The following is a 27,480-nucleotide window of genomic DNA, read 5'->3' on the forward strand; positions in this document are numbered from 1 at the left end:
AAAAAAATGTGCCTTGAAGATTAAGTTGGTGAATTTCCTCAGCGTACAGCTTTCACTTGCATTCATACATGTCATTTGGAGAGAGTGCGCTGCCATACTCATTTAACCCCTTAATGACCGGACCATTTTTCAATTTTCTTACCCTTAATGACAATGGCTATTTTTACATTTCTGCAGTGTTTGTGTTTAGCTGTAATTTCCCTCTTACTCATTTACTGTACCCACACATATTATATACCGTTTTTCTCGCCATTAAATGGACTTTCTAAGGATACCATTATTTTCATCATATCTTATAATTTCCTATAAAAAAAATATAAAATATGAGGAAAAAATTGAAAAAAACACACTTTTTCTAACTTTGACCCCCAAAATCTGTTACACATCTACAATCACCAAAAAACACCTATGCTAAATAGTTTCTAAATTTTGTCCTGAGTTTAGAAATACCCAATGTTTACATGTTCTTTACTTTTTTTGCAAGTTATAGGGCCATAAATACAAGTAGCACTTTGCTATTTCCAAACAACTTTTTTTCAAAATTAGCGCTAGTTACATTGGAACCCTGATATCTGTCAGGAATACCTGAATATCCCTTGACATGTATATATTTTTTTTTAGAAGACAACCCAAAGTATTGATCTAGGCCCATTTTGGTATATTTCATGCCACCATTTCACCGCCAAATGTCATCAAATAAAAAAAAAAGTTCACTTTTTCACAAATTTTGTCACAAACTTTAGGTTTCCCACTGAAATTATTTACAAACAGCTTCTGCAATTAAGGCACAAATGGTTGTAAATGCTTCTTTGGGATCCCCTTTGTTCAGAAATAGCAGACTTATATGGCTTTGGGGTTGCTTTTTGGTAAGTAGAAGGCCGCTAAATGCTGCTGCGCACCACACGTAAATTATGCCCAGCAGTTAAGGGGTTAATTAGGTAGGTTGTAGGGAGCTTGCAGGGTTAATTTTAGCTTTAGGGTAGAGATCAGCCTCCCACCTGACACATCCCACCCCCTGATCCCTCCCAAACAGTTCTCTTCCCTCCCCCACCCCACAATTGTCCCCGCCATCTTAAGTACTGGCAGAAAGTCTGCCAGTACTAAATAAAAGGAGTTTTTCTTTTTTTTAATAAGAAAAAATAAAATGTTTTAGCTGTGATGGACTCCTGCCTTAGCCCCAACCTCCATGATCCCCCCCCCAGCTCTCTAACCCTCTCCCCTACCTAATTGCCGCCATCTTGGGTACTGGCAGCTGTCTGCCAGTACCCAATTTGCCCCAAAACAAGTGTTTTTTTGATATTTTTTTGCCATTTTAAATGTTTTCTGTAGTGTAGCAGCCCCCCACAATACCCCAACCCCCTCCCCCTCCCAGATCCTTATATATTTATTTTTTCCCCCCTCTTCCCTCCTCATTGGTGTCAGTGGGTATCTAATCGCGCGCACGCACGCTCCCGGCACCCGGCGTGCACATTGCACTTACAGGAGCCGGATGCCGGGTAGCGATGGGCCGCCCACCCGCCTCCCTGTTGCGCTCCCACCCACCAACGAACCGGCACCATCGCTACCGGTGCAGAGAGGGCCACAGAGTGGCTCTCTCTGCATCGGAGTCTTCTGAAAGGGTATTGCAGGATGCCTCCATATGGAGGCATCACTGCAATACCCTGAGAGCTGCTGGAAGCGATTGCGATCGCTTCCAGCACTCTCTTAGACAACTGACGTACCAGGTACGTCTATTGTCATTAACTGTAAGTTAATGCATGACGTACCTGGTACGTCAGTTGTCATTAAGGGGTTAAACTACTAACTAGAAACCCACTGGGGTTTGAAAGCCTCTACTGCAGGTTAATTTTTTTAAATGCATACAGAAAGAGAAGCTACTAGGAATGAACAGCTCAGTAGCTTGTTCTATGGCGAGATACCACCCAGAAGCAGCCACTTTTAGCCCAATTGTGCTTTTCACAGAGAACTTTCCTCAAGTATATCAGTCGGATACTGCCTAATAAGGTCAGTCCAGTCCCAAAATACCAGGCAATCCTTCTCTGAACAAGGAATATGGCAACCCCAGATGATCATTGGGCCTCGTCAGTGAGATGTAGCCATATTCCTCTAAGCACATTGGGCAAGGAGTTCACATAATTGTATTATGACTCTGGGGAAACTCTTCCTAAGGGTGATAGGGGAAACCAGACGTGGACTCTTTGCCCAATGTGCTTAGAGGGATATGACTGCACCTCACTCACAGGGCCAAAAGAGGCCGAAACGATCGTCTGGGGTTGCCATTTCCCTTGTTCAGAGAAGAATTGCCTGGTACTGAGACTTACCGGCGCTGGACTGACCTTGTTACGCGGGATCAGACTGATATACTTCAGGAAAGTTTTTCTCTATGAAAAGCACAATTAGGCTAAAAGTAACTACTCCCAGTTGGTAACTGGGCCATATAACAAGCCACTGAGTTGTTGTTCGTTCATGGCAGTCTGCTTCTCTTTCTGTTTGTATTTGTATTATGACCCTGGGGAAAGTCTTCCTAAGGGTGATATGGAGGAAACCAGACGTGGACTCTTTGCTCAATGTGCTTAGAGGGATATGGCTGCATATGAGGCCCAAAAGGAGGCCGAAACAGCAGACTGCTTCTCTTTCTGTTTGTATTTGTATTCATTTTTTAAATGGTTTCCTTCCTATTACCATTTCAACTTTTAGTGGACAGAAGGGGACAAACATTTTGGAATATAAGCTTTTTATTTCCACTTCAATATTAGCCTGTCTTGTCCCTTTTGATCCTTACACTGTAGGATTCATCTGAAAAGGATGTGACTTTTCCAAAAGCAATCTTCCAAAAGTATGCTTTATCCAGTGACTTATTTTTCTTGAATTTGTTTTATAGAGAGAGAAATTATGATGTGACAGGTCAAAATCTACTTGCAGTCAAGTTAGCTTTAGAAGAATGAAGAGTCAGATCATTCTATCTCTTGTTTTACTGAAAGGAATCTTACTGCTAAGAGATTCCATCCTTATTACCCTCAGCGAACCTCTGTTCTTGTCCCATTTCACATTTCATATTACCTTACTCTCACCTCTACTATTTCAACACTACTACTGTGTACTATGAAACAATTCTGTCATCTCTGGTCATACTAAGGGACCAATTTATCAAGGGCTGAATGGCTTTTGATGCCCATGTTTCCACGTGAGCCTGAAGGCTCACTGGAAATAGCAGTTATGAAGCAGCAGTCTTAAGACCACTGCTCCTTAACTTGTCCACCTGCTCTGAGGCTGCGGACATCAATCCGCCCGATCCTATATGATCGGGCTAATTGACATCCCCTACTAGCAGCTGATTGGCCGTGAATCTGTACGGGCGGCATTGCTCAAGCAGTTCACTAGAACTGCTTGTGCAATGTTAAATGCCGTCAGCGTATGTCGTGATGCTACAGCATATCATGCCGGACAGACATTATTAATTCGGCCCCTAAGTCTGTTCCTGCTAACCAATGCAATTTTCAATTCCTTTCTTTTTAAGATCTAAACATTAAGGCCTAGATTACAAGTGCTGTTCTACTTTTTTTTTTTGCCCCAAATGCTAACTGCGCTCAATGTAAAACATTTGCATGGCTCGGATTAGCAAGCTTATTACAAATTGAAAGTAAGAAGTTAGCACACAAGCGAAAGACAGGCATGCTAACTTCAGGACATCGGATATCGTGACCTTGCTAACTCCCTCTCCCCACAGACTTCAATGGGTTTTCGCTAAAAAAAAAAAACTTTCGTATTTATTGCTCACATACTAACCCAATACTGTACTAAATTATGCTAACCCAATACTGTACAAATATGTTAGGAATACTTTAAATTCCTATGTTCCTCAATTGGAAAAAAAAAAGTTTTTTTATTTTTTTATATATATATACACACACACACACACACATATATATATATATGCAATCGCTTAGTTCGTAGATCCAAAATAAACTGATTTAGATGAATCGATATCTGCTTACCAGCTTAAACCTCAATCTTGTTCAGAGGAGAATTGCCTGGTACTGAGAATTACTGGGACTGGACTGACATTGTTACGCGGGATCAGACTGATATACTTCAGGAAAGTTTTTTTTCTATGAAAAGCACAATTAGGCTAAAAGAAGCTACTCCCAGTTGGTAACTGGGAGTAGTAGAAACTTTTGTATAAATTTTTTTTCAGGATTACCTTGGTTAGGCTTGCATCCTATCTGAAATTTCTCAGATAGGATGCAAGCCTAACCAAGGTAATCCTGAAAAGTTGGCCTGTTGGGGAGGCCTGAGGACAGGTGTGAAAATCAGTGGATAAAGCAATTTGCAGCATTTTATAAACCTAGGTTGCAGATTTTGCTTTGCAGCTTCTCTGGGGAGCGTGGAACAAAGAACAATTTTTATACAAAAGTTTCTACTACTGGGATAAGGCTCCCATTATCCATACTCCTGAGGACACCACGTTCCAGCTCTTTTGGATTTAAAAGCAACATCTACCTAAGGGCCGAATTGGAGAAAATAGCTAATAGCTCATTTGAAACATCTCTTTGATACACACAAAGACAAGACCATAGGGAAGAAACTCTAAAGTGGAGAAAACACGCAAGTTCTGGACGACGGGGAAATAGGAAGATCCTCCAGACTCACATAGAGCTGATACCATACCTCATAAGATTGAGGTTTAATCTGGTAAGCAGATATCCATTCATCTAAATACATCAGTTTATTTTGGATCTACGAACTAAGTGGCCTAGATTTGGAGTTCGGCGGTAGCCGTCAAAACCAGCGTTAGAGGCTCCTAACGCTGGTTTTGGCCGCCCGCTGGTATTTGGAGTCAGTGATTAAAGGGTCTAACGCTCACTTTTCAGCCGCGACTTTTCCATACCGCAGATCCCCCTACGCCATTTGCGTAGCCTATATTTTCAATGGGATCTTTCTAACGCTGGTATTTAGAGTCGTGTCTGAAGTGAGCGTTAGAGCTCTAACGACAAGATTCCAGCCGCCTGAAAATAGCAGGAGTTAAGAGCTTTCTGGCTAACGCCGGTTCATAAAGCTCTTAACTACTGTACCCTAAAGTACACTAACACCCATAAACTACCTATGTACCCCTAAACCGAGGTCCCCCCACACCGCCGCCACTCGATTAAAATTTTTAACCCCTAATCTGCCGACCGCCACCTACGTTATACTTATGTACCCCTAATCTGCTGCCCCTAACCCCGCCGACCCCTGTATTACATTTATTAATCCCTAACTTGCCCCCCACAATGTCGCCGCCAGCTACTTAAAATAATTAACCCCTAATCTTCCGACCGCAAATCGCCGCCACCTACGTTATCCCTATGTACCCCTAATCTGCTGCCCTAACATCGCCGACCCCTATATTATATTTATTAACCCCTAATCTGCCGAGCGGACCTGAGCGCTACTATAATACAGTTATTAACCCCTAATCCGCCTCACTAACCCTATCATAAATAGTATTAACCCCTAATCTGCCCTCCCTAACATCGCCGACACCTAACTTCAATTATTAACCCCTAATCTGCCGACCGGAGCTCACCGCTATTCTAATAAATGTATTAACCCCTAAAGCTAAGTCTAACCCTAACACTAACACCCCCCTAAGTTAAATATAATTTTTATCTAACGAAATAAATTAACTCTTATTAAATAAATTATTCCTATTTAAAGCTAAATACTTACCTGTAAAATAAATCCTAATATAGCTACAATATAAATTATAATTATATTATAGCTATTTTAGGATTAATATTTATTTTGCAGGCAACTTTGTAATTATTTTAACCAGGTAAAATAGCTATTAAATAGTTAAGAACTATTTAATAGTTACCTAGTTAAAATAATAACAAATTTACCTGTAAAATAAATCCTAACCTAAGATATAATTAAACCTAACACTACCCTATCAATAAACACAATTCCTACAAATAAATACAATTAAATAAACTAGCTAAAGTACAAAAAATAAAAAAGAACTAAGTTACAGAAAATAAAAAAATATTTACAAACATAAGAAAAATATTACAACAATTTTAAACTAATTACACCTACTCTAAGCCCCCTAATAAAATAACAAAGCCCCCCAAAATAAAAAATTCCCTACCCTATTCTAAATTAAAAAAGTTACAAGCTCTTTATAAATCAGCCAATCAGATTGAGCTCGCATTCTATTGGCTGATCGGAACAGCCAATAGAATGCGAGCTCAATCTGATTGGCTGATTGGATCAGCCAATCGGATTGAACTTGATTCTGATTGGCTGATTCCATCAGCCAATCAGAAAATTCCTACCTTAATTCCGATTGGCTGATAGAATCCTATCAGCCAATCAGAATTCGAGGGACGCCATCTTGGATGATGTCCCTTAAAGGAACAGTCATTCGTCGTTCAGTCGTCGGTCCGGATGGATGTTCCGCGCTGGAGGTCTTCAGGATCCTGCCGCTTCGCTCCGGATGGAAGAAGATCGAAGATGCCGCTTGGAGAAGATGTTTGCCGGTCCGGATGTCCTCTTCTTGCCGGATAGGAGGAAGACTTTGGAGCCTCTTCTGGACCTCTTCAGCACCGGATTATGGATCGCCAACCCCCGCTTGGGTTGGATGAAGATCTTGGAGCCAGGACGGATCGGTGATACCTGGATGGTGAAGACAAGGTAGGAAGATCTTCAGGGGATTAGTGTTAGGTTTATTTAAGGGGGGTTTGGGTTAGATTAGGGGTATGTGGGTGGTGGGTTGTAATGTTGGGGGGGGGGGGTATTGTATGTTTTTTTTTTACAGGCAAAAGAGCTGAAATTCTTGGGGCATGCCCCGCAAAGGGCCCTGTTCAGGGCTGGTAAGGTAAAAGAGCTTGTAACTTTTTTAACTTAGAATAGGGTAGGGAATTTTTTATTTTGGGGGGCTTTGTTATTTTATTAGGGGGCTTAGAGTAGGTGTAATTAGTTTAAAATTGTTGTAATATTTTTCTTATGTTTGTAAATATTTTTTTATTTTCTGTAACTTAGTTCTTTTTTATTTTTTGTACTTTAGCTAGTTTATTTAATTGTATTTATTTGTAGGAATTGTGTTTAATTAATTTATTGATAGTGTAGTGTTAGGTTAATTGTAGGTAATTGTAGGTAGTTTATTTAATTATTTTATTGATAGGGTAGTGTTAGGTTTAATTATATCTTAGGTTAGGATTTATTTTACAGGTAAATTTGTTATTATTTTAACTAGGTAACTATTAAATAGTTCTTAACTATTTAATAGCTATTGTACCTGGTTAAAATAATTACAAAGTTGCCTGTAAAATAAATATTAATCCTAAAATAGCTATAATATAATTATAATTTATATTGTAGCTATATTAGGATTTATTTTACAGGTAAGTATTTAGCTTTAAATAGGAATAATTTATTTAATAAGAGTTAATTTATTTCGTTAGATAAAAATTATATTTAATTTAGGGGGGTGTTAGTGTTAGGGTTAGACTTAGCTTTAGGGGTTAATCCATTTATTAGAATAGCGGTGAGCTCCGGTCGGCAGATTAGGGGTTAATAATTGAAGTTAGGTGTCGGCGATGTTAGGGAGGGCAGATTAGGGGTTAATACTATTTATGATAGGGTTAGTGAGGCGGATTAGGGGTTAATAACTTTATTATAGTAGCGCTCAGGTCCGCTCGGCAGATTAGGGGTTAATAAGTGTAAGCAGGTGTCGGCGACGTTGAGGGGGGCAGATTAGGGGTTAATAAATATAATATAGGGGTCGGCGGTGTTAGGGGTAGCAGATTAGGGGTACATAGGGATAACGTAGGTTGCGGCGGTTTACGGAGCGGCAGATTAGGGGTTTAAAAAAATATGCAGGGGTCAGCGATAGCGGGGGCGGCAGATTAGGGGTTAATAAGTGTAAGGTTAGGGGTGTTTAGACTCGGGGTACATGTTAGAGTGTTAGGTGCAGACGTAGGAAGTGTTTCCCCATAGGAAACAATGGGGCTGCGTTAGGAGCTGAACGCTGCTTTTTTGCAGGTGTTAGGTTTTTTTTCAGCTCAAACAGCCCCATTGTTTCCTAAGGGGGAATCGTGCACGAGCACGTTTTTGAGGCCGGCCGCGTCCGTAAGCAACTCTGGTATCGAGAGTTCCATTTGCGGTAAAAATGCTCTACGCTCCTTTTTTGGAGCCTAACGCAGCATTTGTTTGAACTCTCGATACCAGAGTTAATTTTATGGTGCGGCCAGAAAAAAGCCCGCGGAGCGTTAACAGCCCTTTTACCGCCAAACTCCAAATCTAGGCCTAAGTGATTGCTTACATACAGTTCCTACAATATAGACTGTTATATGTAAAACACAGATCATTAACTGAGAGTTTGTTACTGTGTGCTAGGTCTTATTATTATTGATTGTCTATTGATTTTCACTTTTATAACAGTGTCACGGGTACATTGTATCAATATTCAGCTGCACAAACATCTCCACATACATTGCCATATTTGTAAAATATTGGGCAATCACGTACAGTAGGTTTATTGCAATAGAACCACATTTAAGTTAGATTGTTAATCATTCTAAAGCATCATTCAGGAGATCGGCTTTAGCGCTAGTGCCACTGCTTTATTTTATTACATATACAGGTGGCCCTCGGTTTACACAGGTTCAATTTGCACCGTTTCAGAATAACAACCTTTTTTCCAGTCATGTGACTGCTATTGGAAAGCATTGGAAAGCAGTGCACTAATTAAAATAGCCAGTAGGTGAAGCTGTCCGCTTGTGTTGCAGCAAAGTTATGTAACTTAGCAGACTGAAATTGATCTGTGTACACAGAGCAGACCAGATCTATCGAGCAACAAGATCTAGCAGCCACTTCCCTATTATCTTTCTGCCCAGCTGCTTGAGGTGAGGGTGCCTAACTGCTTATTAATCACTGCAGATTGAAATGCATAGAATAGGTGCAGACGCAATATTATCTAACATGCTAACAATGCAGAGAACTGTTTGTAGAAAAATGCAAGTAAAAAACGTTTTTGTTCATCATCATTGATGATGATGCAGTCTGTTGTGTAATTATTTTATTAGGCGCTGTTAGCAAATGTTTTTGTTCATTAAACTTAGTTTGATGATGATACAATCTATATTATTAGGTTTATAATGCTGTTTAGCATTTAAAGTCTTCATTTCAAAGCTTTAAAAATAATGTATTAGATGTTACTTATGACAATTTTGAGAGGGGCCTGGAACCTAACTCCCTCACTTCCCATTGACTTACATTATAAACTTGGTTTCAATTTACAATGGTTTTGATTTACAACCATTCCTTCTGGAACCTAACCCCGGCGTAAACTGAGGGCTACCTGTGTGTGTGTGTGTATATATGTATGTATGTGTATATATATATATATATATATATATATATAAAATTTAGTAAAATATATATCTATACTCATCTATATGAATACATACAGATATAGATATATATGTAGATGTGTGTGTATGTATATATATATATTTATATGTATATATATATATATATGTATATGTATATATTTTAAAAAAATAGGTGTCTGAGGACGGGAGCAATCCCGAAAATGTTAATGCAGTTTATGCAGTACAGACTATGTGGATTTAAATACCGGAGAATATGGGAGAATATGTATGTATGTATGTATGTGTATATATACAGGTATACCCCGCTCATACAGCGGGTTAGGGACCAGAGCCCCGATGTAAAATGAAAACCGCCTTAAAGTGAAACAAGGCAGTTTTAGCTTTCTTTTCAGTGTTTAAAATCCTTAAAACATGTTTGAACTAACATATATTAGGGGTGCAATTGTGCTATGTTTAGTTTAACACTAGCACAGCAAGTATTCAATTAGTATTCAATAAATATTGTACCTGTAAAATTGTTACAATTACTGTAGTAAAATTTGCCAGACTATAGCACTGAGACACAGATTGCACTGCAATGCTATAAGAGTGAACTGCGCATAACAAAATGGTGCCAGTCACTTTTCTTGCAATCTCACAATGATTAAAGCACTGTTTCAAAATCCTTGGAGGTTGAACTTCAGCTCCACAAAGCGCTTTATTAGCGAATCGCTGTAAAGTGAAGCGCTGTAAAGTGAGGTATACCTATATATATATATATATATATATATATATATATATATATATATATATATATATATATATATATATATATATATATATATATATATATACACACACATACATATATGCACATATAAGCACATGGATACAAATAAATAGACATGTATACGTATATACATATTCAGACATATATATATATATATATATATATATATATATAAGTAGTAATAGTATGGAGGTTATGTCAAACTTTTTTGACAGGTGGACACGCCCCTTTCTCCTCCCCTAAACCCGCCCCTTTCCACTCCCACTTTTACGCCCCTTTTTGATATCAATTTGATATAAAATTGATATAAAAAGGGATTTTGATACGAATTTGATATAAAATCGATATTAAAGAAGTGTTTTTAATACGTATTTGATATAAAATTGATATTAAATAGTTTTTTTTATTAGGATTTGGATTAAAAGGTTATAAGAGGTTATTAAGCTTATTTTGATATGGTTGATTAGGAGCTTTATAAAAGACTATAAAGTTTATTTAATTTAAAAAAGGTATAAAGTATACTTTGATATTGTATTCTATTAAAAGGGGGTATAAAATCTTAATATATATATCCTCTATAATGTTCAATAGGTTTAATAAGGCATGTCAGGACTTGTCTTTTGCCAGAAATTCTAACATTATGTTAGGGCCGTGTCTTTTAACCAAAAACAATGAGGCGTGCCAGGACTTATCTTTTTGTCACAAAAATGTTATGTGGCATGTTAGGACATGTATTTTACTCAAAACAGACTAATATCTCACACGTATTTCGTAAAAATCATATAAATCAATCATTTATGAAATAGCTGTATACTGCCTAAAGAATGGAGTCTGCTAACGTCAATCGTGGACTTGTATTAAGAGAATTATATCATAATCCTATAAACCCCGGGTCATTAGGCGGTGTTGAAAATCTGTACAAAGCAGCTAAAAAATATGGATTCAACAGAAAAAAAATTGTAAAATTTTTAAATCAGCAAGATGTTTATACGCTACATAAACCAGCCAGACGTATTTTTGAAAGAAATAAAATATATGCATCTTCTTTAGATATACAATGGCAAGCTGACCTGGTGTCCATGATAGATTACCATAAATATAATGACGGTATAAAGTATATTCTAACCGTTATAGATTGTTTTTCTAAATACGCTTGGGGCGTTGGATTACATAATAAAACTGGACCAAGCATCGCAAAGGGTTTTGAAACAATATTCAAAGATGGTCGTGTACCTATGAAAATACAGACTGATAAAGGCAAAGAATTTTTAAATGGAACAGTACAGAAGTTATTGAAAAAATTAAAAATTCAACATTTTGTCGCAAACAACTGTGTTAAAGCAGCAATCGTAGAACGATTTAACCGTACTTTAAAGACTAGAATGTGGCGCTATTTTACACATCACAACACACACAGATATATAAATATATTGAACAAATTAATTCATAGTTATAATAATACATACCACAGAACCATACGTTGTAAACCGGTAGAAGTGACGCAAGAAAATTCACTCGTCGTCTGGAAAAATATTTACAGTTCCTCTCCAAAAACTAAAAAGGTTAAACCTGTTTTAAAAATCGGTGACCACGTCAGGATTTCGAAACATAAGAACACGTTCACAAAAGGTTATGAGCAAAATTTCACAGATGAAATTTTTATAATTGAAGGTCTGAATACAAGAGGATTTAAACCTCTTTACAAAGTGAAAGATTTAGCTGATGAGTCTATCGAAGGTAGCTTTTACCCCGAAGAACTTCAAAAAATAACACAAGATAAAAAACGAATTTACAAAATTGAAAAAATCTTAAAACAGAAAAGTTTTAGGAGAAAGGAGTACGTTTATGTTAAATGGAAGGGCTATCCGGATAAATTTAACAGCTGGATACCCAAAAGTCAGTTAACCGCTATATAGAATAATGGAAGCATCACCATTTTACTTAACGTTACCTAGTAACGCATCGTACAACATTTTTCCTGCAAATAAGATATCTAGTTTTACAACAAAGTTAGCTAAACCCATTATATTAAAAGGAGAATGGGAAGTGGCTCTAACGGAGATACAATACCCCCATACGTGGGACACCCTAGATGCCGCTGATTCTAGAACACTGATTGTGTGCAAGATTTTGTCAGACATTTCATTAGAAGCAAATTTTCTAAACACACGTTTATAGCGCATAACGGTGGTAGGTATGATTCTTATTTTGTAGTGCAACAGTTGGTAAAAGAGAGAGTAGATGTCAAGTTGTTGGCTCAAGGTGGTAAACTGTTGTGTGTCACAGTGTCTGACTTACACATACGTTTTATAGACTCTCTAAATTTTTTGCCGATGAAACTGAGCAAACTACCAAAAGCCTTAGGTTTTAAAGAATCTAAAGGCTATTTCTTTCATGTAATTAACAAGAGTCCATGAGCTAGTGACGTATGGGATATACATTCCTACCAGGAGGGGCAAAGTTTCCCAAACCTTAAAATGCCTATAAATACACCCCTCACCACACCCACAAATCAGTTTTACAAACTTTGCCTCCAAGGGAGGTGGTGAAGTAAGTTTGTGCTAGATTCTACGTTGATATGCGCTCCGCAGCAAGTTGGAGCCCGGTTTTCCTCTCAGCGTGCAGTGAATGTCAGAGGGATGTGAAGAGAGTATTGCCTATTGAATGCAGTGATCTCCTTCTACGGGGTCTATTTCATAAGGTTCTCTGTTATCGGTCGTAGAGATTCATCTCTTACCTCCCTTTTCAGATCGACGATATACTCTTATATTTACCATTTCCTCTACTGATTCTCGTTTCAGTACTGGTTTGGCTTTCTACAAACATGTAGATGAGTGTCCTGGGGTAAGTAAGTCTTATTTTCTGTGACACTCTAAGCTATGGTTGGGCACTTTATTTATAAAGTTCTAAATATATGTATTCAAACATTTATTTGCCTTGACTCAGAATGTTCAACTTTCCTTATTTCCAGACAGTCAGTTTCATATTTGGGATTATGCATTGAATTATCATATTTTTCTTACCTCAAAAATTTGACTTTTTTCCCTGTGGGCTGTTAGGCTCGCGGGGGCTAAAAATGCTTCATTTTATTGCGTCATTCTTGGCGCGGACTTTTTTGGCGCAAAAATTCTTTTCCGTTTCCGGCGTCATACGTGTCGCCGGAAGTTGCGTCATTTTTTGACGTTATTTTGCGCCAAAAATGTCGGCGTTCCGGATGTGGCGTCATTTTTGGCGCCAAAAGCATTTAGGCGCCAAATAATGTGGGCGTCTTATTTGGCGCTAAAAAATATGGGCGTCGCTTTTGTCTCCACATTATTTCAGTCTCATTTTTCATTTGCTTCTGGTTGCTAGAAGCTTGATGTCTGGCATTTTTTCCCATTCCTGAAACTGTCTTATAAGGAATTTGATCTATTTTGCTTTATATGTTGTTTTTTCTCTTACATATTGCAAGATGTCTCACGTTGCATCTGAGCCAGAAGATACTACAGGAAAACCACTGCCTGCTGGATCTACCAAAGCTAAGTGTATCTGCTGTAAACTTTTGGTAGCTATTCCTCCAGCTGTTGTTTGTAATAATTGTCATGACAAACTTGTTAAAGCAGATAATATTTCCTTTAGTGATGTACCATTGCCTGTTGCAGTTCCCTCAACATCTAAGGTGCAGAATGTTCCTGATAACATAAGAGATTTTGTTTCTGAATCCATAAAGAAGGCTTTGTCTGTTATTTCTCCTTCTAGTAAACGTAAAAAGTCTTTTAAATCTTCTCTCTCTACAGATGAATTTTTAAATGAACACCATCATTCTGATTCTTTGGACTCTTCTGGTTCAGAGGATTCTATCTCAGAGATTGATGCTGATAAATCTTCATATTTATTTAAGATGGAATTTATTCGCTCTTTACTTAAAGAAGTACTAATTGCTTTAGAAATAGAGGATTCTAGTCCTCTTGATACTAATTCTATACGTTTGGATAAGGTTTTTAAAGCTCCTGCGGTTATTCCAGAAGTCTTTCCTGTTCCTAATGCTATTTCTGCAGTAATTTCCAAGGAATGGGATAAATTGGGTAATTCATTTACTCCTTCTAAACGTTTTAAGCAATTATATCCTGTTCCGCCTGACAGGTTAGAATTTTGGGACAAAATCCCTAAAGTTGATGGGGCTATTTCTACCCTTGCTAAACGTACTACCATTCCTACGTCAGATGGTACCTCGTTTAAGGATCCTTTAGATAGAAAAATTGAATCTTTTCTAAGAAAAGCTTATCTATGTTCAGGTAATCTTCTTAGACCTGCTATATCATTGGCTGATGTTGCTGCAGCTTCAACTTTTTGGTTGGAAACTCTAGCGCAACAAGTAACAAATCGTGATTCTCATGATATTATTATTCTTCTCCAGCATGCTAATAATTTCATCTGTGATGCCATTTTTGATATTATTAGAGTTGATGTTAGGTTTATGTCTCTGGCTATCTTAGCCAGAAGAGCTTTATGGCTTAAGACCTGGAATGCTGATATGGCTTCTAAATCAACTCTACTTTCCATTTCTTTCCAGGGAAACAAATTATTTGGTTCTCAGTTGGATTCTATTATTTCAACTGTTACTGGTGGGAAAGGAACTTTTTTACCACAGGATAAAAAGTCTAAAGGTAAAAACAGGGCTAACAATCGTTTTCGTTCCTTTCGTTTCAACAAAGAACAAAAGCCTGATCCTTCATCCTCAGGAGCAGTTTCAGTTTGGAAACCATCTCCAGTCTGGAATAAATCCAAGCCTGCTAGAAAGGCAAAGCCTGCTTCTAAGTTCACATGAAGGTACGGCCCTCATTCCAGTTCAGCTGGTAGGGGGCAGGTTACGTTTTTTCAAAGAAATTTGGATCAATTCTGTTCACAATCTTTGGATTCAGAACATTGTTTCAGAAGGGTACAGAATTGGTTTCAAGATGAGACCTCCTGCAAAGAGATTTTTTCTTTCCCGTGTCCCAGTAAATCCAGTGAAAGCTCAAGCATTTCTGAATTGTGTTTCAGATCTAGAGTTGGCTGGAGTAATTATGCCAGTTCCAGTTCCGGAACAGGGGATGGGGTTTTATTCAAATCTCTTCATTGTACCAAAGAAGGAGAATTCCTTCAGACCAGTTCTGGATCTAAAATTATTGAATCGTTTTGTAAGGATACCAACGTTCAAGATGGTAACTGTAAGGACTATATTGCCTTTTGTTCAGCAAGGGAATTATATGTCCACAATAGATTTACAGGATGCATATCTGCATATTCCGATTCATCCAGATCATTATCAGTTCCTGAGATTCTCTTTTCTAGACAAGCATTACCAATTTGTGGCTCTACCGTTTGGCCTTGCTACAGCTCCAAGAATTTTCACAAAGATTCTCGGTGCCCTTCTGTCTGTAATCAGAGAACAGGGTATTGTGGTATTTCCTTATTTGGACGATATCTTGGTACTTGCTCAGTCTTTACATTTAGCAGAGTCTCATACGAATCGACTTGTGTTGTTTCTTCAAGATCATGGTTGGAGGATCAATTTACCAAAAAGTTCTTTGATTCCTCAAACAAGGGTAACCTTTCTGGGTTTCCAGATAGATTCAGTGTCCATGACTCTGTCTTTAACAGACAAGAGACGTCTAAAATTGATTACAGCTTGTCGAAACCTTCAGTCTCAATCATTCCCTTCGGTAGCCTTATGCATGGAAATTCTAGGTCTTATGACTGCTGCATCGGACGCGATCCCCTTTGCTCGTTTTCACATGCGACCTCTTCAGCTCTGTATGCTGAACCAATGGTGCAGGGATTACACGAAGATATATCAATTAATATCTTTAAAACCGATTGTTCGACACTCTCTAACGTGGTGGACAGATCACCTTCGTTTAATTCAGGGGGCTTCTTTTGTTCTTCCGACCTGGACTGTAATTTCAACAGATGCAAGTCTCACAGGTTGGGGAGCTGTGTGGGGATCTCTGACGGCACAAGGAGTTTGGGAATCTCAGGAGGTGAGATTACCGATCAATATCTTGGAACTCCGTGCAGTTTTCAGAGCTCTTCAGTTTTGGCCTCTTCTGAAGAGAGAATCGTTCATTTGTTTTCAGACAGACAATGTCACAACTGTGGCATACATCAATCATCAAGGAGGGACTCACAGTCCTCTGGCTATGAAAGAAGTATCTCGAATTTTGGTTTGGGCGGAATCCAGCTCCTGTCTAATCTCTGCGGTTCATATCCCAGGTGTAGACAATTGGGAAGCGGATTATCTCAGTCGCCAAACGTTGCATCCGGGCGAATGGTCTCTTCACCCAGAGGTATTTCTTCAGATTGTTCAAATGTGGGGGCTCCCAGAGATAGATCTGATGGCCTCTCATCTAAACAAGAAACTTCCCAGGTATCTGTCCAGATCCCGGGATCCTCAGGCGGAGGCAGTGGATGCATTATCACTTCCTTGGAAGTATCATCCTGCCTATATCTTTCCGCCTCTAGTTCTTCTTCCAAGAGTAATCTCCAAGATTCTGAGGGAATGCTCGTTTGTTCTGCTAATAGCTCCGGCATGGCCTCACAGGTTTTGGTATGCGGATCTTGTCCGGATGGCATCTTGCCAACCATGGACTCTTCCGTTAAGACCAGACCTTCTGTCACAAGGTCCTTTTTTCCATCCGGATCTGAAATCCTTAAATTTAAAGGTATGGAGATTGAACGCTTGATTCTTGGTCAAAGAGGTTTCTCTGACTCCGTGATTAATACTATGTTACAGGCTCGTAAATCTGTATCTCGAGAGATATATTATAGAGTCTGGAAGACTTATATTTCTTGGTGTCTTTCTCATCATTTTTCTTGGCATTCTTTTAGAATACCGAGAATTTTACAGTTTCTTCAGGATGGTTTAGATAAGGGTTTGTCCGCAAGTTCTTTGAAAGGACAAATCTCCGCTCTTTCTGTTCTTTTTCACAGAAAGATTGCTATTCTTCCTGATATTCATTGTTTTGTACAAGCTTTGGTTCGTATAAAACCTGTCATTAAGTCAATTTCTCCTCCTTGGAGTTTGAATTTGGTTCTGGGAGCTCTTCAAGCTCCTCCGTTTGAACCTATGCATTCATTGGACATTAAATTACTTTCTTGGAAAGTTTTGTTCCTTTTGGCCATCTCTTCTGCTAGAAGAGTTTCTGAATTATCTGCTCTTTCTTGTGAGTCTCCTTTTCTGATTTTTCATCAGGATAAGGCGGTGTTGCGAACTTCTTTTGAATTTTTACCTAAAGTTGTGAATTCCAACAACATTAGTAGAGAAATTGTGGTTCCTTCATTATGTCCTAATCCTAAGAATTCTAAGGAGGAATCGTTGCATTCTTTGGATGTTGTTAGAGCTTTGAAATATTATGTTGAAGCTACGAAATCTTTCCGTAAGACTTCTAGTCTATTTGTTATCTTTTCCGGTTCTAGGAAAGGCCAGAAAGCTTCTGCCATTTCTTTGGCATCTTGGTTGAAATCTTTAATTCATCTTGCCTATGTTGAGTCGGGTAAAATTCCGCCTCAGAGAATTACAGCTCATTCTACTAGGTCAGTATCTACTTCCTGGGCGTTTAGGAATGAAGCTTCGGTTGACCAGATCTGCAAAGCAGCAACTTGGTCCTCTTTGCATACTTTTACTAAATTCTACCATTTTGATGTATTTTCTTCTTCTGAAGCAGTTTTTGGTAGAAAAGTTCTTCAGGCAGCGGTTTCAGTTTGAATCTTCTGCTTATGTTTTTTGTTAAACTTTATTTTGGGTGTGGATTATTTTCAGCAGGAATTGGCTGTCTTTATTTTATCCCTCCCTCTCTAGTGACTCTTGTGTGGAAAGATCCACATCTTGGGTAGTCATTATCCCATACGTCACTAGCTCATGGACTCTTGTTAATTACATGAAAGAAAACATAATTTATGTAAGAACTTACCTGATAAATTCATTTCTTTCATATTAACAAGAGTCCATGAGGCCCACCCTTTTTTGTGGTGGTTATGATTTTTTTGTATAAAGCACAATTATTCCAATTCCTTATTTTATATGCTTCGCACTTTTTTTCTTATCACCCCACTTCTTGGCTATTCGTTAAACTGATTTGTGGGTGTGGTGAGGGGTGTATTTATAGGCATTTTAAGGTTTGGGAAACTTTGCCCCTCCTGGTAGGAATGTATATCCCATACGTCACTAGCTCATGGACTCTTGTTAATATGAAAGAAATGAATTTATCAGGTAAGTTCTTACATAAATTATGTTTTTCCTCATTTTTTTAACACAATTGAGAATCAGAACTATACAGGCCCTATGCCCGACGTAGATCAGTACGGTGTTGAATACATGATGCCTGAAGAGAAATCAGATTTTTTGAAATGGTACGATGAGAACAAGCATAAAACATTTGATTTTCAGAATGAACTTAAAACATATTGTAAGCAGGATGTAGAGGTTTTAAGATTGGCTTGTGTATGTTTTAGAAACAGCGTCATGGATATGACGCTCAAAGAAGATGTTATTTACAAAGAAAATGGTGAGCAGGATTTTGTTGTGAACTGTATTGACCCTTTCCAACTCACTACACTAGCATCTGTATGCATGACTATGTACCGGTTCAACTTTTTACCTGAAAACACCATCGCTATAGTCCCCTGTGATAATTACCACAAGACACAAAAACGGTACTCTACATCCTCCATACAGTGGCTTCTGTACATCTCACATAAGGAAAATATTAACATACAACACGCTTTACATAGGGGTGAACGAAAAGTGGGTAAATACTATTTGGACGGTTACAGCGTGATAAATAACATCCCTACGGCATTTGAATTTCAGGGATGTTTTTACCACGGTTGTCCTGTTTGTTACAACGAAAATGATGTAAACAATGTCACAGGTACCACCTACGGACAATTATATTACAAACATCTCATTAAAAAATACTTCTTACTGTCATGCGGTTTTGAGGTCCGCGAGCTTTGGGAACACGAGTGGACAGATATGTTATCCTCAGACACCGAACTACATGCTTTTCTCATTGAAAAGCAGTTGCCAAAACCCCTGGATCCCAGAGACGCTCTTTATGGTGGGCGCACAAATGCCATTAAATTGTACCACAAAACAGAGCCGGGTGAAAGCATACACTACTATGATTTTACCAGTTTATACCCATTTGTAAACAAGACAAAAGCTTACCCCGTGGGTCATCCACGAATCATTTATGAGAATTTCAGGAACATTAATTTTTACTTTGGTATTGCTAAAGTACAAATGATTCCACCCAGAGGTTTGTTTTTTCCTGTTCTACCTTTGAAATTAAATGGTAAACTCATGTTCCCGCTATGTCTGACCTGCGCCACCGATAACAACACGACGCAGTGCGAACATGGCGATGAACAGCGTGCGCTGACGGGTACATGGTGTACGAATGAAATTCAGGTAGCTGTAGAAAAGGGGTACAAAATTTCTAAAATCTATGAAATTTGGCATTTTGACAACTACAAAAAGACCTTGTTTGAAGATTACATTAAGTTACATCTGAGAGATAAACAGGAAGCCTCTGGGTATCCGGATTGGTGTACAGATGATGATAAAAAAAAACAATACATTAGAGATTACAAAGAAAAAGAGGATGTAGAATTGCGTTCCGATCAGATAGCGGTAAATCCTGCAAAAAGACAGATCTCTAAATTGTTTCTTAATTCTTTGTGGGGCAAATTTGGTCAAAGGAGTAATTTACCCAACACCAGAATAGTGACAGACCCTGATGAGTTATTCAAGTATGTTTTTCTACCTTATTATGAAGTCTCTGCTTTACATTTCCTAGATGATGAAACAGCTATGCTTAGCTGGAAGTACTCTAAAGAACGTTATACAGTTAACAACAATACTAACATCTTTATCGCTTGTTTTACTACAGCTTATGCCAGACTTGAATTGTACAGAGTTTTGGATGGACTGCAGGAGAGGTGTCTCTACCACGACACAGACTCTGTCATTTTTGTTAGCAAGGAAGGTGATAGGAATCCAACTTTAGGTGACTATTTAGGTGAATTAACTAGCGAACTACCATCAGGTACACACATCACAGAGTTTGTATCTGCCGGCCCCAAAACTTACGGGTACAAACTGAATAATGGAAAAACGAATTTAAAAGTAAAGGGTATAACTCTGAACTCTGCTAACACCAACATAATCAATTTTGAGAGTTTAAAAGATCTAGTGTTGGATTACCCTTCAAATTCTCGTGTAGACACACAAAAGAAACTTTTTATAGAGCAGAAGTCTATTGTCAGAAACAAGCAATACTGGCAAATTGAGACACGCCCGCTGAGGAAAACACAAAAGTGTGTTTACACAAAGAGACTATTATCACAGGACTTTACAACGCTACCTTTTGGTTACTAATTGAGAATCATGGACACACGTTTGCAACACCCCTTTTCCTGTATTTTAGCCGGTCCTTCAAATTCTGGAAAAAGTTATTTTGTTAGACAGCTGTTACATCACTCTGACACGCTTCTGTCCCACAGACCTGATAATATTGTTTGGTTTTATGCCTGTTGGCAGAGATTGTATGATGAACTTTTAAAGTCTTTTCCATATATAAAATTTATAGAGGGTCTACCAAATACATTTGTCGATGATGATTTATTTCCACCTAGTAAAATTAATTTAACAATTGTTGATGATCTGATGGAGGTTGCCAGTGATAGTTGTGAAATTGAAAAAGCTTTTACAAAATACGTACACCACAGAAATCTAAGTATTATGTATCTTGTACAAAATGTGTTTTGCCAGGGTAAAAAAAACAGAACTATCACACTAAACACAAACTATATGGTTCTCTTTAAAAGCCCACGGGATAAGTTACAAATCAACACTTTGGCAAAACAAATGTACCCGGGTAAGTCACATTTCTTTTTAGAAGCTTTTGAAGATGCCACTCGATTACCATATGGTTATTTATTAGTAGACTTAAGAACCGCTACACCCGATGAGTACCGGTTAAGAACCGGTCTCTTTCCACCTGATATACCCGCCGCATACATTTTAAAAAAAAAATTAAAAAAAATCTGATTTAAAAAGGGTACATTTTAATTTATTAGTCATACATTGTCAACCATTAGCGGCGTGTAAACATGTCTAGCAGACTAATCCGTAACTGGCAGGTTTTAAAAACCTTAAGACGTGCAACACCTCAACAAAGAAAGACTATTTTACGCGATGCCTCTAATGATTTAATAGCCTCTATATGTGAAATAGCCCTAAACATTCTTAAAGGTAGATTACCTTTGACACAGCAACAGAAAGGACACCTTAAAAAGTGGCGTAAAATTATAAAAACACTTAGTAATAAAGCTGTTGCTCTGGGTAAAAAGAAGATTTTGGTGACACAGAGGGGTGGATTTTTAGCGCCTCTTTTAGGATTTGCTCTTCCTATACTTACATCCCTCTTTACTAAGAGCTGATGGAGAGTGCACAGAAAATGTATCTTGTCCCAAAACAACAGTTGGACCGTTTACAACAACCACAACAAAATGAGGTAGACATTCGCAGGGCTGTGACAAACCGTTTGGATGCTGAAATAGGTGAAATATTAAATAATTTTGATTTACCAGAGGATGTGAAAATAAAAAAGTACAACGCCGTATTACAGAAATATTTGGTGTATGCAAAGCAAGACGCTAGAGAAAAATCTGTGTTAACACTATTAATGCCCCCGGGAGAATCTATACGCACCGATCATAACACAACTGATGCATCCTTTGAAAAAGGTGATAGAATATTTCATGAGGTTGTTAACAATGTGCATGACCGGTTTAAGAAAAATGCTGAACTACTTCTTTCTAAAATGGCACAAGCCAAAGATATAACTAGTTGGAATGATAATGGGGAGTTTATTTACAAGAACCAAAGAATCATTGGTTCAAACATACTAGACTTAGTACGTTGCGCTACACAAAGTCACAACGTGACCATGCGCAAAACACCGCAAGGTTGGGAGACTTTTATGAAAGCTATGGCTGAACTGAATATTCCAACGTCTGTTGTTGGTAATGTTAGAAACCGGGATACCTTTGATCATCTAAAAATGGAGATTAGGGATGTTACCCATTTACCAGAGACACTACCGCAACATGATATTTTACCATTACCTACAACACCCACCAGGGGGCTATTTACACCTCAGGGTTACCTGATGCAGAAGAAAAGACCTAAATCGCTTTTTAATCCTTCAACATGGTTGAGTTTGTAAAGCTTAAAATGTATCCATGTTTATATAAAAAAAAAAATGACACCATAACAAATATGTAAAATAATGAAAATTTATTAATACATGGAAAATACATGATTTTATACATTGTGATGTAATATTCATTATGGATTTTTTTATCTTAATTGTTAATAAAGCTTAAAGTATTTTGTTTGTGAAAAAAGTGTCTGTGTTTATTTAAAAATGAATACACATTAAATACATACTTGGATTATAACATTCATTACAAGAGTTGCAATAATAATTTGTTATAGCAAAATTTACAAGCCCGTACATGTTTTGTTATAACAACTCCTACAAGTTTGTACATATTCATTGCAAAAAGGATTAATTCTCAAATTTAATTTACAACGTCGTACATATTGCGAGACTATTTTATCATTCTTTTTTAAGTCTGATGAAAAGAAATTGAGTACTTTATCAAAACTCATACCCTTAGACATACAATGCATAAAAAAATACAATATTGACCACACACCACAGAGAATGTATCTTGTATCTGTTTAGTCTGAAATACTATTCGAGTTGTATTCCTTTTTAAAAAATTTAAAAATGATTTAGGAAATACGTTGTTGTACGGTGAGATTCCATACGAATCAAAAAAATACCCAACACCCCTTTGATCAAAATAAATTGCTACCCAATGTTCACCAGCACGTGTGGAAGGGTCGGTGTTAATAATAAAACCTATAGGTCTATTTCTTAGTCTTTGTTTTGGTAATAAATCACACGGGTATACACCGTCAAAGACTGAACGTGTATAAGGATCTCTGGTTAGGATTCTTGTTATTTCCAAAGTGTTCATCTTTGTTTATAGATAGTCGTACAAGACTTCTCTTCTTTGATTAATTTCAATAATATTATCAAATACACTATAAATAATCATATTAATTGTTCTTTCAAGTGGTCTTGAAAATCGGATTTCAGCTCTGAGATTACCACTGCGTATAAGAGAGTAGTGTGAACCACACTCTTGGTCCGGTGACAAATCAAAGGCAAAAAGTGTGTAACCACGTACATACTCTTCTCTATTAATGAGTATTCCAGCATCAGAATTTTGTTTACCAGCGATGTTGACTAATGATATGTATTCACGTATAGCATTTCCATTTTCAAAGTCTGGTTGAAAAGGTTTTGTTGGTATTTGTTCACCATCCAGATACAAGGCTGCACAATTCACATAGTTATGTTTGAAACATAAGGGGTTCTTGTCATAAGCGCCAGAGAAAGCGTCGTTATCAACAAATCCAATAACGACGGTTTTTGGTAGTTGTCCAAGAAATAAATTTTCCTGATTGCAGACACGCGAGCCGGCGGCCACGGAATAGACCTTTAAACCGACTCTGTCCAGAGCGTATTTTGCATTTCCTGTTAGGAGTCCTTGCGCATGTCCTATGCGTACAGCCGGGGATATCTGTACTCTTTTGACAAAAAGAGAGGCGTTTAAGATTTGAACTTTATACTGTTCTGCTTCAGCGCTCATAATAGAAAAAGCATCTTTATTCCTTATAAGTTTTATTTTCAGATCGAGTCCATTCAATAACAATTTTTCTTGGAAAAACAGATCACTATGTAGATGACCTAGCAATTCAATAGTTTTACCACGCTCTAACATACGTCCTCTCTTTACAAAACCACTATTATCACCATCTAACTCACAATTATCGTGTAACCCTGCTGCATCTTTATAAAACAATCCTGCTGTAAATTGCGTGGATAAAGCATCTGTGCTGTAGTTGAGAATTGTTTCAATGTACGACCGGTATGCGTATAGGTTATTTGATTGTGAGATGAGTCTGTCTCCTAATGTAACATCGACTTGGTTAAACAGCGTGGCTAGTGGATAGTTGATGAGGCTAACGCGTGCTCCAGCAGGCGGAGCTGTATTGTCTTGTTTGACTATTTTACAGGTTATATACATCAAAGTGTTGTTCAGGTCAAAATAATGATCGCCGCTTCCTGCTATATAAAATTCCAGGGGTGCATTTTCAGTTATAGCTGTGAGTGGCTGTATTTCGACATACAGTGATTTTTCTATACCCGTTTGTGTCGGCTGTATTTGAAATATGTTGAGTTCTGATTTGGTACATTCTAATGATCCGTTGTGTATGAAAGCCATATTTTGATCAGTATTTCTAAAAGATGTCATCCACTGAGCGTCTTGATGTTTTCTGTTTCTTTTTGGGCCTGTGTATCACCTTTTTGCTTATGAATTGTGATGAAATTGGTGGAAACGTAGCTCGACGCTTCCTTTTTGGTTTTCTCTTGTTACTGCTATAAACAACACCAGATCCCTCTTGTGGCCCGCTATTCATTTTATTCATAACAGCAGTTGAAACACGCCCCACAACATCCTTTGCTATACCTTGTGCCGCTGTTTTCATATGCGGTTTTACTATATCTAGTCCACGTCGAAAAAGTGGGACAGCCATCCTAAAAAGATTACGAAATATACCGCCTAATCCACGGCCGTACATATACGAACTACCGTGAAAACCTGGTAGACCATTACCAGCTTGTGTCCTATAATAATTACTGTAAACCGCCGGGTCACCATAAACCTTAACAGCCACCATTCTTTTAATAAAAGTTGTTCTTGCGCTGCCTAAAGTGTAGCTTAATGATTGCCTTTCCGTATTTAAATCCCACGTTCTTGTTCTGATCGTTCTTAATTTCAATTGTTATACGGTCAAAATGATGATTGTTTACAGGTATGTAGTCTGGCTTGGTGTACCGTTGAGTGATGATTTCATTATTGCCACCTGTAATTTCTACTGTTCTTAGTAATGGTACATATCCGTCACCCACACGTTGATGTTCTATGATGTCTGTATAGATAAAGAGTGTGTAGAAGCCGGCATTTATATCGCTATATATTTTGCCACCATCATTCTTTACTCCTTGATTGTTAATCCCCAATATATGCGCCAACTTTTCTGAGGTTGAGATGGTAGAGTTACCTAAGATACGCACAGCTCTACCCAGTTCGTCGTATTTAAGCTTTACATCTACGTTAATGGCTTGGAGAGATACTAATTTTTCATTGATAGTTTTTATTAAATCGTTTATATCTTTATAATAGCCTGCTTTTATGGCTAACGGCGTAGTTACATTGTTTGGTGACGTAACAATTATTCTAGAATCAGCGGCATCTAGGGTGTCCCACGTATGGGGGTATTGTATCTCCGTTAGAGCCACTTCCCATTCTCCTTTTAATATAATGGGTTTAGCTAACTTTGTTGTAAAACTAGATATCTTATTTGCAGGAAAAATGTTGTACGATGCGTTACTAGGTAACGTTAAGTAAAATGGTGATGCTTCCATTATTCTATATAGCGGTTAACTGACTTTTGGGTATCCAGCTGTTAAATTTATCCGGATAGCCCTTCCATTTAACATAAACGTACTCCTTTCTCCTAAAACTTTTCTGTTTTAAGATTTTTTCAATTTTGTAAATTCGTTTTTTATCTTGTGTTATTTTTTGAAGTTCTTCGGGGTAAAAGCTACCTTCGATAGACTCATCAGCTAAATCTTTCACTTTGTAAAGAGGTTTAAATCCTCTTGTATTCAGACCTTCAATTATAAAAATTTCATCTGTGAAATTTTGCTCATAACCTTTTGTGAACGTGTTCTTATGTTTCGAAATCCTGACGTGGTCACCGATTTTTAAAACAGGTTTAACCTTTTTAGTTTTTGGAGAGGAACTGTAAATATTTTTCCAGACGACGAGTGAATTTTCTTGCGTCACTTCTACCGGTTTACAACGTATGGTTCTGTGGTATGTATTATTATAACTATGAATTAATTTGTTCAATATATTTATATATCTGTGTGTGTTGTGATGTGTAAAATAGCGCCACATTCTAGTCTTTAAAGTACGGTTAAATCGTTCTACGATTGCTGCTTTAACACAGTTGTTTGCGACAAAATGTTGAATTTTTAATTTTTTCAATAACTTCTGTACTGTTCCATTTAAAAATTCTTTGCCTTTATCAGTCTGTATTTTCATAGGTACACGACCATCTTTGAATATTGTTTCAAAACCCTTTGCGATGCTTGGTCCAGTTTTATTATGTAATCCAACGCCCCAAGCGTATTTAGAAAAACAATCTATAACGGTTAGAATATACTTTATACCGTCATTATATTTATGGTAATCTATCATGGACACCAGGTCAGCTTGCCATTGTATATCTAAAGAAGATGCATATATTTTATTTCTTTCAAAAATACGTCTGGCTGGTTTATGTAGCGTATAAACATCTTGCTGATTTAAAAATTTTACAATTTTTTTTCTGTTGAATCCATATTTTTTAGCTGCTTTGTACAGATTTTCAACACCGCCTAATGACCCGGGGTTTATAGGATTATGATATAATTCTCTTAATACAAGTCCACGATTGACGTTAGCAGACTCCATTCTTTAGGCAGTATACAGCTATTTCATAAATGATTGATTTATATGATTTTTACGAAATACGTGTGAGATATTAGTCTGTTTTGAGTAAAATACATGTCCTAACATGCCACATAACATTTTTGTGACAAAAAGATAAGTCCTGGCACGCCTCATTGTTTTTGGTTAAAAGACACGGCCCTAACATAATGTTAGAATTTCTGGCAAAAGACAAGTCCTGACATGCCTTATTAAACCTATTGAACATTATAGAGGATATATATATTAAGATTTTATACCCCCTTTTAATAGAATACAATATCAAAGTATACTTTATACCTTTTTTAAATTAAATAAACTTTATAGTCTTTTATAAAGCTCCTAATCAACCATATCAAAATAAGCTTAATAACCTCTTATAACCTTTTAATCCAAATCCTAATAAAAAAAAACTATTTAATATCAATTTTATATCAAATACGTATTAAAAACACTTCTTTAATATCGATTTTATATCAAATTCGTATCAAAATCCCTTTTTATATCAATTTTATATCAAATTGATATCAAAAAGGGGCGTAAAAGTGGGAGTGGAAAGGGGCGGGTTTAGGGGAGGAGAAAGGGGCGTGTCCACCTGTCAAAAAAGTTTGACATAACCTCCATACT

General features: G+C 37.4%; 1 protein-coding gene across 1 annotated transcript; it reads right to left on the minus strand.

Moving 5' to 3' along the window:
* Positions 1-23,229: 23,229 nt before the first annotated feature.
* LOC128647481 (uncharacterized protein F54H12.2-like) lies at positions 23,230-24,537 on the minus strand. Its single transcript, XM_053700266.1, has one exon. It carries the CDS (start codon positions 24,535-24,537, stop codon positions 23,230-23,232), a length of 1,308 nt encoding a protein of 435 aa, XP_053556241.1.
* Between the last annotated feature and the right edge of the window lie 2,943 nt (positions 24,538-27,480).

This window comes from Bombina bombina, chromosome 2 (genome assembly GCF_027579735.1).
Source record: "Bombina bombina isolate aBomBom1 chromosome 2, aBomBom1.pri, whole genome shotgun sequence".
In the NCBI taxonomy this organism is placed as follows: Eukaryota; Metazoa; Chordata; class Amphibia; order Anura; family Bombinatoridae; genus Bombina; species Bombina bombina.

Bases quoted from the DNA above. Each gene is read 5' to 3' on its own strand.
- LOC128647481 (XM_053700266.1), bottom strand. From the start codon at position 24,537: ATGGCTTTCATACACAACGGATCATTAGAATGTACCAAATCAGAACTC.